Below are 17154 nucleotides of genomic sequence, written 5' to 3'. Positions count from 1 at the left end.
TGTCTAAGCCTCCTGTCCATTGGGGTCTATGCACCAAGCCTGGGTCTTCCTTCCCAGGCTTGGTGCATAGACCCCAATGCACAGGAGGCTTCTGATGAGGAAGAAATCTTGCAATCATGCTCTTGAGATGATTGTCCTATTGTCCTCCTCTCACCCCAGGGACCCTGAGCAGAGCATGTGTTAGCATCCCATGAGACATTCTGGAAGGACAGATCTCACCATTACTGAATTATAATTGGATTGAAATCGTGTGAAGCAGCAGGATTGGGACTGGAGGTGCAGCATGACCATCCTGGGATTTTTTCCCCACACAAAGAGGGCAGGGATGAACACTAAAGAACAACTAGAGGACTGGATGAGGGGAATTTTTAAGGATATTTGTCACAGATGCATATCTTGGCTGTCAGTAGTTCAAAGTGCATTCCTGATCCCTTTTCCAGCAGCCTTTTTGAAACACATCTCTCAGGCCAGAAAGAAAACCACAAGATAAATAGGTGAACCTGCTGTATTTGCTGCTCTGCATGAACATAAAGGAGAGTGGGAAGGGCTGAGAGCACTTGTTGGGGTGAGAGCCAGCAGAGAGGAGCAGAGCTGAATTCTGAATTTGCAAACACTCTTCCCGTCAGCTCCTGGGCTGTCCAGCTGGGAGCTCTTGCACTGATTTACTGCTGTCCTTGCTTCAGCCTTTGGAAATCAATCCACTGACAATTAAGGTAATGTCTGGTCTAATATTTATTTCACACTTTCGTTAATGGGCTGACAAAACCCCACTTTGTGAAGCAGTGAGACTGTTCTGTTCTGCAGGAGGGCTGGAACTCTGGGTCATGCTTTTTCCCCTTGTCCCCGTTAAAGCTGAGATCTCTTGTTGAAGCTTTCAATAAAATCGCCATGCAGCACCACACCTTAGCACTGTGTTCCTGGTGAAGAAGGTGCAGCTTTTGTGCTGAATATCCCCAAATATGCATTAAAGGAGAGCTGGAGCACAAAGGGGAAGCCCGGGCTGCCTGCTGGGGCCCAGGAGCTCTGTGTTGGGCTGGCTGTGGGTTAGGAAGAGAAAAAACATTTTGTGCCCAAGAGTTCATGTTCTTTTTCTCCACCTCTTGGGTAAGTGTGCCCTGAATTTGCTCTGATCTGTGTCTCTGCTTGTGTCCCCGACACTGAGAAATTTCCCCAAAATGCCGGGAAATGGCTTCTTTGGGGAAACCCTGCAGATGGCCAGAGGCACCAGAGCGGGGGTCTCTGGTACTCAGCAGTCAAAGCGCTTTAGGAGTGGATCCCAGAGCCCTCTGTGCACCCCGGCCCACCTGGGGGGCTCTGCAGCTCCTGGGAAATTAGTTTATCACGGTCAGTGTCCCACAGCCAGGCTGTACCTGCAGGTACCTGTGGGCTCTGTGTGCATCACCCCACCTGGAGGTGAGGAATTTAGCACTGCAGCTCCTGAAATACCCACCTCAGATGAGAAGTGCAGGATGGTTCGGGTTACCAAAATCACCTTTAGTTAATGCTGCTGGAAGAACACTCAATAATAACAATTTTCTCCTCGTAGTTCTCGTTCCTCCTAGTATTTTTTTTTTTGCCAGTTTCTAGGTCAGATTCCCCATTCCGCCGCTCCTGCGCTAGAACAGCGCTCAGGTTGCACAATTGCAGAGGAGGGAGGAATCTGCTTCCCCAATCCCGAGCTCCCCAGCAGCCTTGCCCGATCCTTCCCTTCTCCCCAGCATCTCCTGCCGGGAGCCCACCCCAGGTAGGCTGGGGCTCGGGGGCTGTGCCAGGGGGGCTCTGGGGGGCTTTGGGGGACGCTGGGGGTGGGATGGGGAGGCCACCGCATCTCCCCGGGGCGGGGGGAGGACGCTGCCCGTGTCTCTCGCAGGTGTGGGCTCTCCTTGGCTTTGCCGCGTTCGGTTATTTATCATTCCCCCCTCCCTCTTTCCCTCCTTCCCCCTCCCGCTTTTCTCTTACGCAGTGGGAGCAGCCCGGCAGCCTGGCTCTGCCCAGCCGCCCTCCGTCCCCGCTCCCTCCCTCTCCCTCATCCCTCCCTTTTCCTTAAAAACGTGGGCTCCGGGGTGCAGCCCCCTGCGCTGGCGGCAGCCCTGCCTGGAGAGCAGCCCCTTCCCCTCCTCCCCCTGCGGAGCCGCCGGCTCTGTCCGTCTGTCCGTCTGTCCATCCCCCGGCCCGGGGCGCTGGATGCGGCCGCGGGCAGCGGAGCCAGCTCGGGAGCTGCGCTAGAGGGGACCCGCCGCAGGTGAGCACCCAGCAGGGCTTTATTGCCAACTTCGGGCTTTTCCTCGCTGTTTTGGAGTGTATGAACCGCTGGGGTGGTGCCGGAGCCCCGCTGGCTCTGGGGCGGCAGTGGAAGGTCTGGGGGCACAAAGCAGGGATTGGGGACTCACCGACCCGCAGGATGGCAGAGGCAGGTGGGGACACGCCGCCCTGGGAGCAGGAGGGATGGATGATGCGAGCAGCCCGCACTGCCCTGCGCCGGCGGTGTGCAGAAATGCGTGATCCCTGCCAGCTCGGGATGCGCCAGCCTCGGGGGTTGCATCCCATTAAAGCGCTCCGGGGAGGGGGGGGCTGAGTTCCGTGGCAGTAAATCATCCTTCTCCTGGTAATAAATCACCCTTGCCCCAGCGTTTCTCGTGCACTTGTCTCTCCACAATCCCCTGCCCCCCGTTTGACCAGCAGATTTAGAGCTGCCTCTCGCTGCCCCAGGTCCTTGGCGCTGCTTCAGGATGGACCCGCTCTTCCCTGCCCGCATTTTTGAAGACCCCGACCTGAGGAAGCTGCTGAACGACTCCTCCATGCTCAACCTGAGCTTTCTGCCCAGCAACTGGTTCAACAACAGCACCGGGGACGGTTTCCTGCCGCTCAGCATCAAGATCACCATCGTGGTCGTCTACTCCATCGTGTGCATCGTGGGGCTGGTGGGCAACTGCTCCGTCATGTATGTGATCGTCAGGTAGGACACGGGGAGGCTCTCGGGGAACTGGGAGCGGGGCAGACCTTCCCTCCCTCCATCCCTGCTGCGGGAGAAGCAGCCGGGAGCTTCCCTGGGGTTACAGGCGTGCTTTGGAGGCAATGATGTGGCGTTTGTTTTATTGTTTTGGTTTTATTTGTTTGTTTTTTTTTTTTCCTCCCTTCCTAGGCTGTGATGAAGGTTTCTGCCAGTTTTCAGCTGCCCTCTGGTGCCTCCTAAAGTTTAACCCAGAGAATGGAATGGAGTGAGCAGTGCTGCTCAAAAAATGGGTCTTTTTTTTTTTCCTTTTTTTTTTTTTTTTTTCTTTTTTTCTTTTTAGGGATCTGTATGTCCCTGGGGAGGGCAATGTGCTGGGAGCATTCCACTGCCAGGGTGTGCTGGCTCCTTAATGGGACCTCTCCTTGCTGTGCAGTGTCCGGCACCCCAGCTGTGTGTGCAGGTGCTGCTCCATCTGGGAGCTGGCTCCTTCCAAAGCTGAACCTTGTTGCAAAGGAAAGAGCCTGCTGGGAAGCTTCCTTTTACTTTTACAGGAGGAAAAAAAAATTCACAAATGTAAGTGTTCCAATCCTTTGGAGCCTTAAATAAGATGTGAGAGGATGCTGCAGAGTTGAGGGCAACTTATTTGCTCCTTGTGCTGAAGTGAGGAGGACGGGGGGGGGTACCTTTGCAGAGGGACAGCACAGAGCATGCACCACTCCATCCTCCCTGCCCATTGTTGGCATTTTGAGTGTCCCAGTCTGCTTCTGCCATGGTTGAAACCCTTCTGGTTCTGGCAATCAGGAACCTTGTTCACCCTGTAGGTACAGGATAAGTTTGTGCAGCTTTTAGGGCTGTGATTATGTTAATGCCAGCATTCCCCCTCTGATCTCTGCATCCTGCACGTTAAGGAGGGAGCTTCCATTTTATCCACATCTTGGAGCAGATTCCTGGTGCAGGTGGATGCTGCCAGCACAGAAAAGACAGGCTGAATCCTCCAGCAGAAGAGGAAAGTGTTCAGCAGGTATGCAGACACTGATGGGATTGCCTTGTTCCTGCCAGGAGCCCAACTGCTTCCAGAGCATCTTTCCCCTGAATAACTACAACTTGGCTGGGGGAGATGCTGTAAAATCAGGTCTTTGGTACCAGAGGTTGCTGAAGAGTGGTTGAATCTCTGCTCCAAGGGCAGAGTGATGTGACTGATGTTCATCGGGCTGCCTGTCTGTGCTCTCTTATCTCAGGAGTTTATGGCACAGAGAGGGGATCCCATTAGCCCCGGGGAGTCTGCAGATGCACAGAGGAGGGTTGCAGCACACTGGTGCCATGTCTGGACAGCTCGTGTTCCTGCTCAGTGTAGTAGCAATTGTTGGAGTAGTTTGTGGGTGTGTGTGAGTGTGTCAGTAGTGAGGCTCAGGAGCTGGAGGCCCTTTCTGATGATGGTGATGTGGCTGAATGGGAATGGCAGCCCCTGTGCAGCAGAGGAAGGGAGTCCCTACCCTGGGCATGAGCCTTGGTGTGTGTAAGGAGAAGCCTTGGCACAAATCTCCTCCCTGTCTGCAAAGCCCTGGTGGGATGTGCACAGCAGGATCCTGCTGGCCCTGCCCAGGGCTGGCGCTGGAGCATCACCCGTAACAGGAGTGTCCCAAACTGGGATCCTGTGCCATGGCTAACCATGAAAATTACTGGCTTCTGCTCCACTCCTTTTTGATTTTGCTATCTTCCAGCTGGATAAATGGCACTCAGGGATTTAGCACGATAATTTCCCATGGAAATCTAACTCTTTTTTGTGTGTGTCCTCTCATTTTACAGTTTTTAAGCAACTGCAAACTGAAGACAGGTGCCAACCCAACCTCCCTCAGGCTTTTTCCATTTCTCTATTTCCCTTTATTCAGAAATGGAAGGTGTGTGCTGAGGAGGTTATAACTGAGCTAGAGCACGTGTAGGAGCTGCTGTTCCCCACCCATGTTCCCTGGGAGCCCAGCACTGAGCTGAGACCAGCACTGAGTTAGACCCAAGGCAACTTGAGTTGATGAGTACCAATCTCTGGTGATCTCTGCCCAGGATTCCTCTCTCCTTGCCCTCTCTGTCCAGGTCAGCAACAGGTTGAGGATGAATTGGACTCAATATCAAACTCTTGACCCTGGCCATGTGCACAGATTGGTGAAGAGCTGCCAAATTGTGGCTGTACAAGGAGGATGCTGATGAGCTTCTCAAACACATGCTTTTCTCCTTAGATTAGAGCTTTGATGTTTCATGCAGGTTTTCAGTACATTGGAAGCTGGTTGCTGGTAAGCCAACACAGGGTTTAAGGGCTCTTAATGATAAATTAATGGAAAAATTTATCATAATGATAAATTAGTGGACAAAAACCTCTGTGCTGCACCCTTATCACTGTAGGTAATGTACACCTCCAATAAGCTTTTTTTTCTTTCTGTGCTTTGTCAATGATAACCAGACTTCAACATTACAGACTTCAATATTACACAGCCCATAGGAAAATGGTGTGCTACCTTCCAGAAAAAGACTGGTTGTGCTATAGACAGTAATTGTTTCCCATTTTTGAGGGAGCTGGGAAATAAAAAGACTCTAATACCAGCACTCAAGGAAATTGAAGGCATCAGGAAAACTCATTTTTTTTGTTCCTCCTGAATGAGTTTTCTGCAGCACCAAGGGAAAAGTTTTAAATCTCCCGGTATTTCACAGAGAAGCACAAATTCAAGGTTTCCCCCTCTGATGTAGAAGCCAGCCTACATCTCCATTGCATTTGGAATGATTTAACATTCGGAGCTATTAATTTATAGAGACAGTCACCATGTGGCTGCCAGTCCCTCCCAGTGCTGAGCAGCACTAGCTGGGTGAGGTGGAGAAGGGCTTTTGTGAGGAGCAGGATTTGCTGGGCAGTGAAGGGCCTGCTGTGGGAACCTGCCTTGTCTGTGCCTTTGTTCTGCTGGCTCATCCTGGGATTGCCAGCACAGACGGGGCCTCCCCCCCTCCTCCTTCTGCTGTTTGCTCTCTTCTGCATATATTTCCTGTTCTGCTTCTTAATGAACGTGAAACAAGGAGCTTGAACAGAGGGTTTGGGGAAAGCCAGGCCGCTGAGATCCCTCCTAGCTATTAACTGAAGTCTGCAAGGCTGCTTGCCAAAGATCTTTGGATTTAGGAAGGAAAGCAAAGGGGAAGGAGGAGGGTGTATTTTTGTATTTTTGGCCCTGGTGGCGGGGCTGACCCAGGTGTGACAGAGGCCCCAAATCTCTGCCAGCCATTGGTGACCCAGAAAAGGGACAAGGTGCAGCTCGTTGTCCCTACTCCACCATGCTGCTGTGATGCTCAGATCCAGTGGGGATCTGGAGAACTCCATTCCTCCAGTCCAACCCTCCCTGGGAGTGCTGCCTCATTTCTGGGGCACTCCTCCTCTCTGTTGGGAGCCTGGCAAAATGCTGGGGATGCTCAGCTCTCTCTATGGCAGAACACCTTGCAGAGCACTTTAAGCAATGTTTTGGGCAGTTTAGGGCTGTCAGGCCCCTACATTTTCATCTGCTGCCTCCAGGTGAAGCTTTAGGAGGAAAAATGGGATGGGGTGGTGCCTGGACCATGAGCCTGCCTGGGGATGCTGTGCCAGATGTTGTTCTGCTTGAAAACTGCCTCAGTCCCTGAGAACAGGGGAGAGGGCAGCTGGCTGTGATGAGACAGGGAATATTAACTGAATTATGACATTTCAGAGATGCTGATTTCTTAACAGAAAGCTTTCTCAGGGAAAAGCCTGGACCAGCTGTGTGTCTCAGAGCTGAAATGAAGTGAGTGCTTCATGCAGGGGGGACCCAGCAGACACGAGTGGGGCCATCTGAGGCCTTTGCTGTCTCCAGATCTGCCTCTTAGTTCTTCCTTGAAAAACAGAATGAATAGACATCAATTATTGCAATTCATGGAGAAATGAAACCCAAACGAAGGGCTCTTTGCCCTGGAGAGTGAGTGGAGCTGGGTGAGGACTGTGAGGTGAGGTGAGGTGAGCAGCAGGGGATTCTGCTGGGATAATGGCTGCAAAGGACAGGTCTGCAGCTCCCTGATTTCTGTCTGGGTCCCCATGAGCCCAGGTGAGCTGGGCTCAGCTCCATGACCCACAATAGCCACACCTGGTCCCTGCTAACACAGGTCCTGTAGCTCCAGTGTGTGCTGAAGGGCTCTCTGTTTCACCAGGCTGGGGTGGGATGGGTGCAAGGGAGTTGCCCATGTGCAGCAGCGAATCTGTGATGTTTAACATGGAACTCGGCTCCCAGTGTTTTTCAGAGATTGGGCAATTCCCAGAGGCATTCTGGATATCAACAGAGGCAGATCTGGCCCATGAGCAGGGATAAGAGCATCCTGCTGCAGGGTGGATGCTGATGAATGCCCTCCTGAGACCAGAGCACCACTCCTGGTGGCCAAGCACCTGCTCAGGGGCGTGGGATCATCCCTGAGAGCCCCTGGCAGGCTGCTGAAGCCTTTGCAGCAGCAGCAGCAGCCACAGAGGCTCCTCCCCTGGCGTGGCAGCACATCCACAGTGGTCTCCAGAGAGCACCTGCAGGCCAGGGCAGGCCAGGGCAGGGCTGGTTTTTCAGAGCTGTCCCCCAGACACAGAGGGGAGACTCAAGGACAGGGAGATCATCTGTCCCAGGGTGTGTGCTCGTCCTGGCTGGCTGTAGATTCCCTTAGTAGCCCCTGCTAGTCAGCCCCTGTCTTGCTGGGTAATTTATGGGCTTTTAGGTGCTGTGCTGGTGGCTCCCTTTGCTGTAGTGTCTGGCCTCAGAGTCCAGACTAATTTAAATTTGTCCTTCTCCAGCTCTGTGCGGTTTTTTCAGGGCCTGTTGAAGCATTAAGAATAAATCATCTTGCCCTGGTCAGAAGCTGCAGGCTGAGGGGGCTCTGGGAGGGTGAGCAGAGCAGCAGGGATGCAGAGAGCATGGGGTGGGTGGGCACTGAGGGACACAAATCATGACAGATCAAATATCAGCTCCACACAACCTGAGGGCAGGGAGCAGAGATGGGAGAGAACTGGGGCTGATTTCCACCATCACAGGGTGGGAGCAGCTCAGTACAAATCCTCTGTGAGCCTTTTCTGCTCTGTTTTGTTTCCTGGAGCATGTCCAGGCATAGGGGCAAAGGGTGGCACTGCTGCCAGGGTGTGAGTGGGGATGGAGGGAGCTGCTCAAGGTGAACATCACTGTCTGCATCCTAATCAGCTGCAGCTACACACACCGAAATCAGGAGGCTCCAAGAGGCAGAGAGCTCCTGGAAACAATACTCAGGGTTTCTCAGGGTTGCAGGCTTTGCTTTGGTCCCTCTGCCTCTGGTGTCTGCTGCTCCCTTTTGGGTTGTGGGTTTGCTGCAGCCACCTGGTGCTGAGCCCCAGCCCTTGCCCTGCAGCCTTGCTGTGGCTGGGTGGAAAAGGGAAAGGTGCAGAAACAAGAGGTCTGCACTCACCCCAAGGCTCAGAATCTGTTCTTGTGGGGAGCAGGTCCTGAAAGCCCCGAGGGTCTCTGCCCACCCTCAATGACCCAGCCTTATCTCCCCTCCCAGCCTGTGCATTCCCCTTGCCAGAGGGTCCAGGTAGCACAAAGGAGAGGGAAGAGAAGTGCTGAGCTGATATCCAGGTGTTTTTATGCGTCCCAGGGAACAGGAGAGCAGAGCAAAGCAATTACTGTAGTGACAAAGGGGAGCTGGATGCTGAGCTGAGCACCGCCCTGTGGGAGATGCTCCATTAGGAAATTGCCTCTGTGGCAGAGTGCAAGAAAGTGGCCCAGCAGGGAGCTAATGTCCTCCGTGGAATCCACAGGTTTATCTGCAGCAGATTTGTGCTGTGGGGGAGGAGACTGAGGTGCCTCCTGAAGCCTGAGAGTTTAATTTTTCCCTTTTTTTTGGAGCAGATGAAGAGAAAGAACACTCTCAGCTCTGGAGGAAAAGAAAGAGAGATTAATCCACAGAGAAGTGATTGATTGATTTTTGTGTGTACTGAACATTCTGGAAATGTTTGGGAACATTGCTTGGTTGGGACAGTGGCTGTTGGCTCTCAGCATGTAGAGAAAGTGGTGTGGAAGTAATTAATTGGGTGCAAATTAATTTCACCCCCTTTCAAGAGTGCAAAATCAGCTTTAAATTCTGTTGGAAGATGGGTTGAAGGGAGTGCTGGGGCAGCCACGTCAGTGTGAGAGGGGAAGGTGCCTCTGCCATCACCTCCAGAGGAGATGAGGAAGGAGGCAGAGGACAGGGATCTGTGCACTGAGGGATTTTGCAGGGCCAGGCAGAACAGTTGTACCTGGGCTCTGAATTCATGCTGGGAGGAGTGGGGCCAGTAGGGCTGGAGGGGTGTGGGAAGGAGCTGAGGATTTGCTCTGCACACCCTGAGTTCAGTGCTGGGGACCCAGGAGTGTGCAGGGAGGCAGCTCTGTCCCCCATGGATGCTTGGAGGTGAGTGAATTGTTGTTTGTTTCTCCCACTGGTCAATGACACAAAATAAAACGGGAACTACCTTTAATTTTTACTGTTTTGCAGTAAAGTTGCTCACCATTGCTCAAAATTGATATTCCCTTGAGTTATAGTGCCAGTAAAAAGGGTTAGAGGCATGATGATGAATTGCCTCTGGCTCCAACCCTCCTGGAAGGCTGGACTGCCACAAACCTGACCTTTGGGAAGCTTGAGCCAGCCCAGCCAGGTCTGTGGGGCTCAGGGGAAGCTGCAGCTCCCAGGAGACCTTTGCCACCACAGTCTTGGTTGACTGCATCATTTCCTAAAGCCTGAGCTGACAATGCTTATTTTTGTGAAACCTGATAAAACAGTGATTTAACTTCTTTTTAACCCCCCTTTCCTGACCTGGAGGGCAAAGTGGATCCACTCACAGACCCAGCTCATCTCCCTGTGCTTTGCCGTGTTTAGGCCAAGTGCAAGAATTCAGGAAAGGAAAACTTGACCATCCTGAGATGCTCCTCTGGAGTTCAGGGCACTGGAGGCTGCTGTAATTCTCCTTAGAAAATCCCAAAGCTTAAACTAGCAGCTGCCTGGTTATGTTGGATTTATTATGCAAAAGCAAAGTGCTTTTGCTCATTCATCCCATCACAAAAGGAAAGGCACCAGTATTTTCCTTCTGCTGCTTTTGGTTATGTAAGTTTGTCTGAGCTGGCTTTCTAAGAACTTGTGATTGATTTCTGGGCCAGGAAAAGCCTCACTCAGGCTTGTGTGGGGACCTCAAGGTATTCCCAACAATGTTTCCAGCAGTGCTCGCCTCCAAAAGATTCCCTTGGCTTTCAGGGTCAAAAATAGGATAATTTGGTTTTGCTTTCTGAAGCTGCTTTCAGGCTTCTGATACAAGCCTAGCTTAGAGCTCCAAGGCAGGTAAAAATATAGACTTTATAGTCTGGATTGTGGCTCCCCTGTCTGCTTCCCTGGCAAACCTGGCCAGGTCACCATGTGTCCCAGCAGAGCCCAGAACACACCAGTGCTAATGTTCTGCCAAGCATTCAAATCATTTATCAAGAGCTGAAGAAGCTCAGGGGAGGGCACAGAACAGAGAAGGAAAGTCGGGGGTTTGCTGTTCTGAATCAAATTGGCAAAAGGAGCTTTTTAAGTAAAATCAACCCTGTGATATTTTAACATGTATCAGGCTGAAAATAGTGCAGCAGTTTATGGGTAGAAGCGTTACCCTCAAATGAACTTGCACTCTGTTAATAACATCATTGGCTGCCATTTTTGGCCGTGTTTCTGCTAAGGCCATTAGTAGAGTAAATGATAGATGAGCTGTAGTTTTAAAATTATACCTATTTGAGCTCTTATTCTGCCCATGAGGGGAATATCCTGGAGCTGAAATGTTAGATCCAGTCACAGAGTCACTGTTGAGCTTCCATTTCTGCAGACACTGCACGTCCCCCCGGATAGGTGATCACAGCTGGCTCTGCATCATTTCCCAAGTGTGAAAGGGAGATGATTGCCATTAGAGCAAGGTGACTCTTCCATCAGGGCAGGCAGTTCGTGTGGTAAAAGTAATATTGAAATGACAAAAACATCTTTAGTGTTTGACTCGTGACTTAACTCCTTTCTCTAGAAAGATCCATTGTGATATTCTGATTTCTGATTCAAACCCAGCTCCTCACCATTTTTTGGCTGGCCAGGGCTGGCCATTTTGCCTGCTCTGATTTGACAGCTTACATTCGCCATGCTCTCTGGCTATGAGCCCATGTCAAATAGCTGATCAACTTGCTCCTGCATCTTTCATTTACTAGCTAAAGCTCTCACCAATACTTCTAACAATGAAGCCATAGGTAGAGAAACCCTAAGTTGGCCTTATTGAAGTAATTTTTCAAGAAACACCATCTGATAGCCTCAGGGTTTCATGGTGCTCACTAGCAGTCTGAGGGAATGATTCTCCTGCCCATGGAACTGACTGTGGAGGAACCATTTGTGGTGTTGTAGGAGATGAGCTGAACTGTGTGTTGGTAAACCTGTGGGAGGTTGAAAGGTGAGGATGGCCAATCTCATTACACAAGAAAATACAGCATCTCCTTTCGAAATCAGCAGAATCTGCTTTGGTAAAGTTCAATGTCTGACCCATCATGGTCAGTGGGAACTCTAACCATTGCTCATTCCCGCCTTTCAGATTCACCAAGATGAAGACAGCCACCAACATTTACATCTTTAACCTCGCCCTGGCTGACACCCTGTGCCTGATGACCTTGCCCTTCCAGGGAACAGACACATTCCTGGGCTTCTGGCCCTTTGGCAATGTCCTGTGCAAGATTGCCATCTCCATTGACTACTACAACATGTTCACCAGCACCTTCACGCTGACCATGATGAGCGTGGACCGCTACATCGCCATCTGCCACCCCATCAAAGCCCTGGACATCCGCACGCCCCACAAGGCCAAGGTGGTCAATGTTTGCATCTGGGCACTGGCTTCTGTCTTTGGCATCCCAGCCATGGTGATGGGATCTGCAGAGAATGAGAACAATGGTCAGTAAAACTGCACCCAGTGGGAGGGACATGAGAGCTCAGGGAGAGGGGGGCCAGTTTCATCTGTGGGGTGAGGCCTCTGCTGTAAATCTTAATTCTTAATTCTTAAATCTTAATTCTGCCCCTGCCACTCTGTATCACTGCTGCTGCTTTTCTCGTGTTAAACGTGGAATTATGCAAGGAATTGAGCATTAAACATAGAATTGTTATGTTAAATTGGGAAAGACCTCTGAGATCATCAAGTCGAACCATTAACCTAAGTAACCAAACTAATCTGAATGTGCAGACACTTTTCTGCTTCTTCTGCGTTTGCTGATCTTCCATGCCTTTTTGTTTTTTTAACTGTTGCAGAGATTGATTGTCTAATTAAGCTCCCTTCTCCCGTGGACTACTGGGACCCAGTGTTTGGCATCTGCGTCTTTCTCTTCTCCTTCATGATCCCTGTGTTGATCATCACCATTTGCTACAGCCTCATGATCCGGCGGCTCAAGAACGTCCGCGTCCTCTCGGGCTCCAAGGAGAAGGACCGCAACCTGCGGCGCATCACCCGCATGGTGCTGGTGGTGGTGGCAGTCTTCATCGTTTGCTGGACTCCCATCCAGATCTTCGTGCTGGTGCAGTGCTTGGGAGCCAAGGCAGAGAGCGAGCTGGAGCTGGCCATCTCCTGCTTCTGCACCGCGCTGGGCTACGCCAACAGCAGCCTGAACCCCGTGCTCTACGCCTTCCTGGATGAGAACTTCAAGGCGTGCTTCAAGAAGTTCTGCTTCCCCACCGCCTTCAGGACCGAGCTGCAGATGTCCAACAGGATGTGCAGCATCGCCAAGGATGTGGCCTACGCCTGCAAGAACTCGGAGGGGACTAACAATCCGGCCTGACTAGGCATGGAAATCCCCATGGCGGCTGTCGCCCAGCAGAGTCCGACCACCCCCACGTCAGAACTGACTCAGATAACGGCCCTTTAGCAGGACCTCAAAACTGAGAGGTGAGAAACCAAGGAAACAATTGTGGGGGTTGGGAAAACCGGATGCTGCGAGAGCACGCAGAGAAAGTCAGCCCATCTGATGCATTTTAAATTTCCAGTGCATCCTGCACTAAGGAACGTGTTTGAAATCAGCCCGCTGATTCCTGCGAAACCCTGGGGGTTTGCAACATTATTGAGAGTTTGGGAATTAAGGGTTTAAAATAGGCATCGCTCCTGGGGCTTACACTCCTGCTGCTGCTGCTGGGAGACAGACAGAATGTGAACTCTTGCATTGCTTTTTTCCTCCCTGGCTGGAGGTGTTAACAGCTCGCCTGGCTCACCAGGCGCTCGTGTGCGGGTTTTCCTCCTGTGCCATCGCTCTGAAACCAGACTTTGCTGCAGCCAAAGTGGGCAGGAGCCATCAGACAAAACCCAAGATCATCTCCAGGATGAGTCATCGCGCAGGCAAGGATGCAGGGAGGGAGAGGAGGGAGCTGACGGGAAGAGAAATTCAAACTGCCTTGGAAGGACAGCGCCAGCTCCTGCAGATGGGATCTGCAGTGAACCCCCCCCTCTCAGAGGGGAGCAGGGTGGGGAGAAGGGACTGTCAGAGCTGATGGTGTCGCTCTGAAGAGGAAGAAGAAAAAAAGACTGAGGAAATGAACACAATTTCTCATTTACATGCTGCTACTGTTTTTTTTTTTAACTCTGTATTTCCAGTGTAATAATGGACAGAATGTGTCTGTATATACATGTCTGTAGTGGAATAGGTGCAGATACATGGTAGGATTTCACCTTACCAAGCATGCCTTGGGCATCTTCCTCGTGAGAGGAGGAAGGAATGAAGTGGCCTATAGACACATGTATTTATGTATAGGAAAAGCCATTTTGGAGAAGTCAGAATGGCAGCTCTTCCAGAAGACATGGACATTTCTGGTGGGAGGAGGCAGCCTAAAAGAGTCCCACCCGCTCCACATGGGATAAGTGGGGTACAAACCATACAAAACCTGGGCTTCTGTGGTTTGTTTTATGTTTTTAACTGAAATGAGACCCACAGTGCTGAAAGCATGTGGGAAATGCTGCCTGGGTACCACCCCTCCTGCCAACCATGGATTGATTTTCCTCTCCCAAAGTAGGCCACAGCTTTGTGGAAGATGAAATGTCCTGTCATTTCACTTGATAACAAAAGCTTCCCCAAAGAGTTTCACCACTTGAGTGCCCTCTGTGCTGGGGAGAGCAGCAGGCTGGGCTTGTCCCTGTAGCACAACAGCCCCAGGAAATCTGGGCAGTGGTGGCCAGTGGTGCTGATGGGGGAGCAAAGCAGCAACCTCCACCTGGAGATGGGAGGTCAATTCCAACATGAGAACCAGCACTGTCACCTGGACTGTACAGATTCCAATGTGAATATATTTCTTGTGCTCTGATCTATGAGATTCTGTATTTTTAATGTATTGATTTGCCAATATTTTAATGCTGTCATGTTCTTTCTATATGCTGTACAAAGGAATTGGATGTTATATTTCTATGTAGAGTGTTTCTCTCATGGTTGGGCTTAAAATATAGATGCAATTCCAGTGTCCCATGTGAAGGACCTAGATCCCTTGTAAACAGCTCAAGCTGGGAGGATTTTGATGCTGATTAACATTTGATTGGGAATCTGGATGTGCACCAGAGCAAACTTTGCAATTAGCACTTCCCCATACCAGTCTGGAGGGAGGAGGGAATCTGGGCACTTTAAGCACTTTGTAGTGGATGTTAATCCCAGAGCCCTCACCAGGAAATCCCATATAAACCCCAGGCACGTGAAGAACAGCTCTTTGAGAACTGTGCTGCTGGCAAGCTGCATCCATGCCTTTGGAAAACTGGGTTGGGTGGGATGTTTGTGGTGGTAACAGCACTGGGCAGTGAGAGACCTTGGGTCTGCTCAGCCCTGAGCTGTGGGATGCTCTGATGGGCTCTGGGAATGGTTGGGGCTGAAGCTGGGAACTGTTCTTACCTTTAGGGAGCAGGAGAACATCCATCAGTGGCTGGCCAAGGAACAGCCACACTCCGTTTGCCGTTCTTGGCTGGGTTTTTAAATAGATTTATGTCCTTTGAAAGAAAATATTACCAGTGTTTGGCATTTTTTAAATATGGATTTTGTTATAATGACTATGCTGCAACGATCTTACATAATCAAGTACTCAATAAATGTGTGTTTACCAAGCTTTTGGGTATTTCCACAGCCCTTGCAGTGGATGTGTTTAGGCATTCTGTTCAATGCTCAGTGAAGTTTGTTATGAGAAGAGCAGCAAATGCCTGAAAGCAAAACTTTATTGTACTGTGCCTCTGGAGTTACAGGCTCATGGTCAGCTGGATGCTTTAGTGCTGGCTCTGTAACTCCCTCTGGAAGTGGTTGTGCTGGTGTGATTTTTACAACTGCCGCAGTGTAAATGACATTTAGGTGGCTACTTGTGTGCTTTAATAAAGGAAAATTAAAACCTATGCGGTTTGAATGATAACCTGGAAGAGGATTTCACTGGGTGGATTTGGAATGTCTCAGCCCTGTGGGAACTTTTGTTACACAGACAGCTTGGTCTGTAGTTAACACAGGCACAGAAGATGTGAAAATTGGGTCTCTGGCTCTTGCAGAGGGCAGCTGTGATGTGTGGCAGGGCAGCAGTGCAGGCAGCTGCCTGCTGTTGGAGCTGAAATCTGCTGAAGGATGAAAAAAGCTCTTCCCACCTCCTCTCCCCGCAATTCCCAGGAGTTATGGGGTTAGGTGTGACCTGGGAGAACAATAAATTGCAGAGCTGTTCTGAAAATACAGCCAAGGCCATATTCTGTAGGAAAGATGGATCAGACGGTGAGATGTGCAATAAGGAAAGTGCTTTCTCTCTGCAGAGATCAATATTCCTGCCCAAGCAGGTAAATATCAGGAGAGGGTTTTTTATTAGCAGTGGTGGTTTTCTTCTTAAAAAAAGAAAAAGTAAATTGGTGAGAAAAAAAAATGGAAATCCTTATTTTTTCCTAGTTCAGTTAATTATAAGTATCCAGGGGTGAGTTCTTACAGCAAAACCATAAACCAAAGTGCTTTATTCAGTATTATGGGATTTATTAATGTACCAAATATCCTCTCTGCTGCTGTTGGCTGAAATCAAGTGCTGGGAAAGGCTGAGGAATGGATGAGCTGGGGATGAGCAGCTCCTTGGCTCTTGGTAAATCTGGGCAGAGATCTGGCTTTGCAAGAACCAGATCTCCCTTTCTCTCCCTCAGCCAACAACACTCGCCCCTCCATGAATTACAACTTCTAACATAAAAAATAAGGAGCAGAATTTGCACTTTCACTGAGGTTTGGATGGACAACACCCTCAGGCATATGGTGGGGTTCCTGGTGTTGTTCTCTGCAAGGCCAGGAGCTCATCTCTGATCCCTGTGAGTGCCTTCCAGCTCTGGATGTTCTGTGGTTTATGGTTTTATGCCTTGGGAAGAGCTGAGCTGGGGACACCCTGGGTTACCCTTTACTGAGCTGCAGATTGGGGGGATTGTTTGTTTTGGGTGAGAATTCAGCTGAAATCCCTCTCCCCAAACCCACAGCTACAGCAGCCACAAAGCCTTTCCCCTGCTCTAAATTGTCCCCAGGGCTGGGGACAGTTCAGCAGGTGGGAGAAACCCCAAGTGCAGAAAGAACAAAGCTGTGTGGGACCCTTGTGGTGCCTCTGCTCCAAAGCTCCAGACTTGCCCTGGTGAAGACTCTGCCTGAGGCTGAGCAGTTGCCACGTCTGTTTTCACAAGTTTTTCTTGAGAAGTTAGACTGTAAATATGTCTTTCTTTTTTGAAACTATCTTGTCCTTTTTTTTTTTTTTTTTTCTCTCCAGGGAGGTTTGTTAACTATTTAAAAAGCTGTCATTGGGCTCCAGTCTCCCTCTGGATACTCTGGAATATCAATGTCTGTCCAGAGAAGGATGCCTGCAATGCTTTATAGGAAGGTGGCCACTCTCCATAGTTAGAGGTCCTTTTTTTAAATGAGAAGGATCTCCAGCAGCAGCTGGTGTGGGTGCAGCATTTGATATCTGCTCAAAAGAGAGACTCAGACTGGCAGCAAAGCAGCCTCTGCCAGAAAAAAACTCCAGCTTGCTTTCCCACTCATTTTGCTGTGCTTCCCCTCAGCTATTTTTGTGGCTGTTTATGCAAAAGCAAATTTCTCCTTCCTTCAACAGGAGAAATCTCCTTCGGACACATCCCAGGCTGCAGCCCTGAGTGTGCACTCATGGCCTGTGCATCTCTG

General features: G+C 50.3%; 1 protein-coding gene across 1 annotated transcript; it reads left to right on the top strand.

Moving 5' to 3' along the window:
* The first annotated feature begins 1498 nt into the window (after positions 1-1498).
* OPRL1 (opioid related nociceptin receptor 1) lies at positions 1499-15364 on the top strand. Its single transcript, XM_058036406.1, has 5 exons — positions 1499-1744; positions 1964-2242; positions 2710-2956; positions 11571-11926; positions 12278-15364. The coding sequence occupies exons 3-5, from the start codon at positions 2730-2732 to the stop codon at positions 12799-12801; spliced, it is 1107 nt and encodes a 368-aa protein (XP_057892389.1). The 5' UTR covers positions 1499-1744; positions 1964-2242; positions 2710-2729; the 3' UTR covers positions 12802-15364.
* The last annotated feature ends 1790 nt before the right edge of the window (positions 15365-17154 follow it).

Source organism: Melospiza georgiana, chromosome 17 (assembly GCF_028018845.1).
Source record: "Melospiza georgiana isolate bMelGeo1 chromosome 17, bMelGeo1.pri, whole genome shotgun sequence".
NCBI lineage: Eukaryota > Metazoa > Chordata > Aves > Passeriformes > Passerellidae > Melospiza > Melospiza georgiana.
Note: the sequence above shows the minus strand (reverse complement) of the source record. Positions and strands in the feature narration are given on the sequence as shown.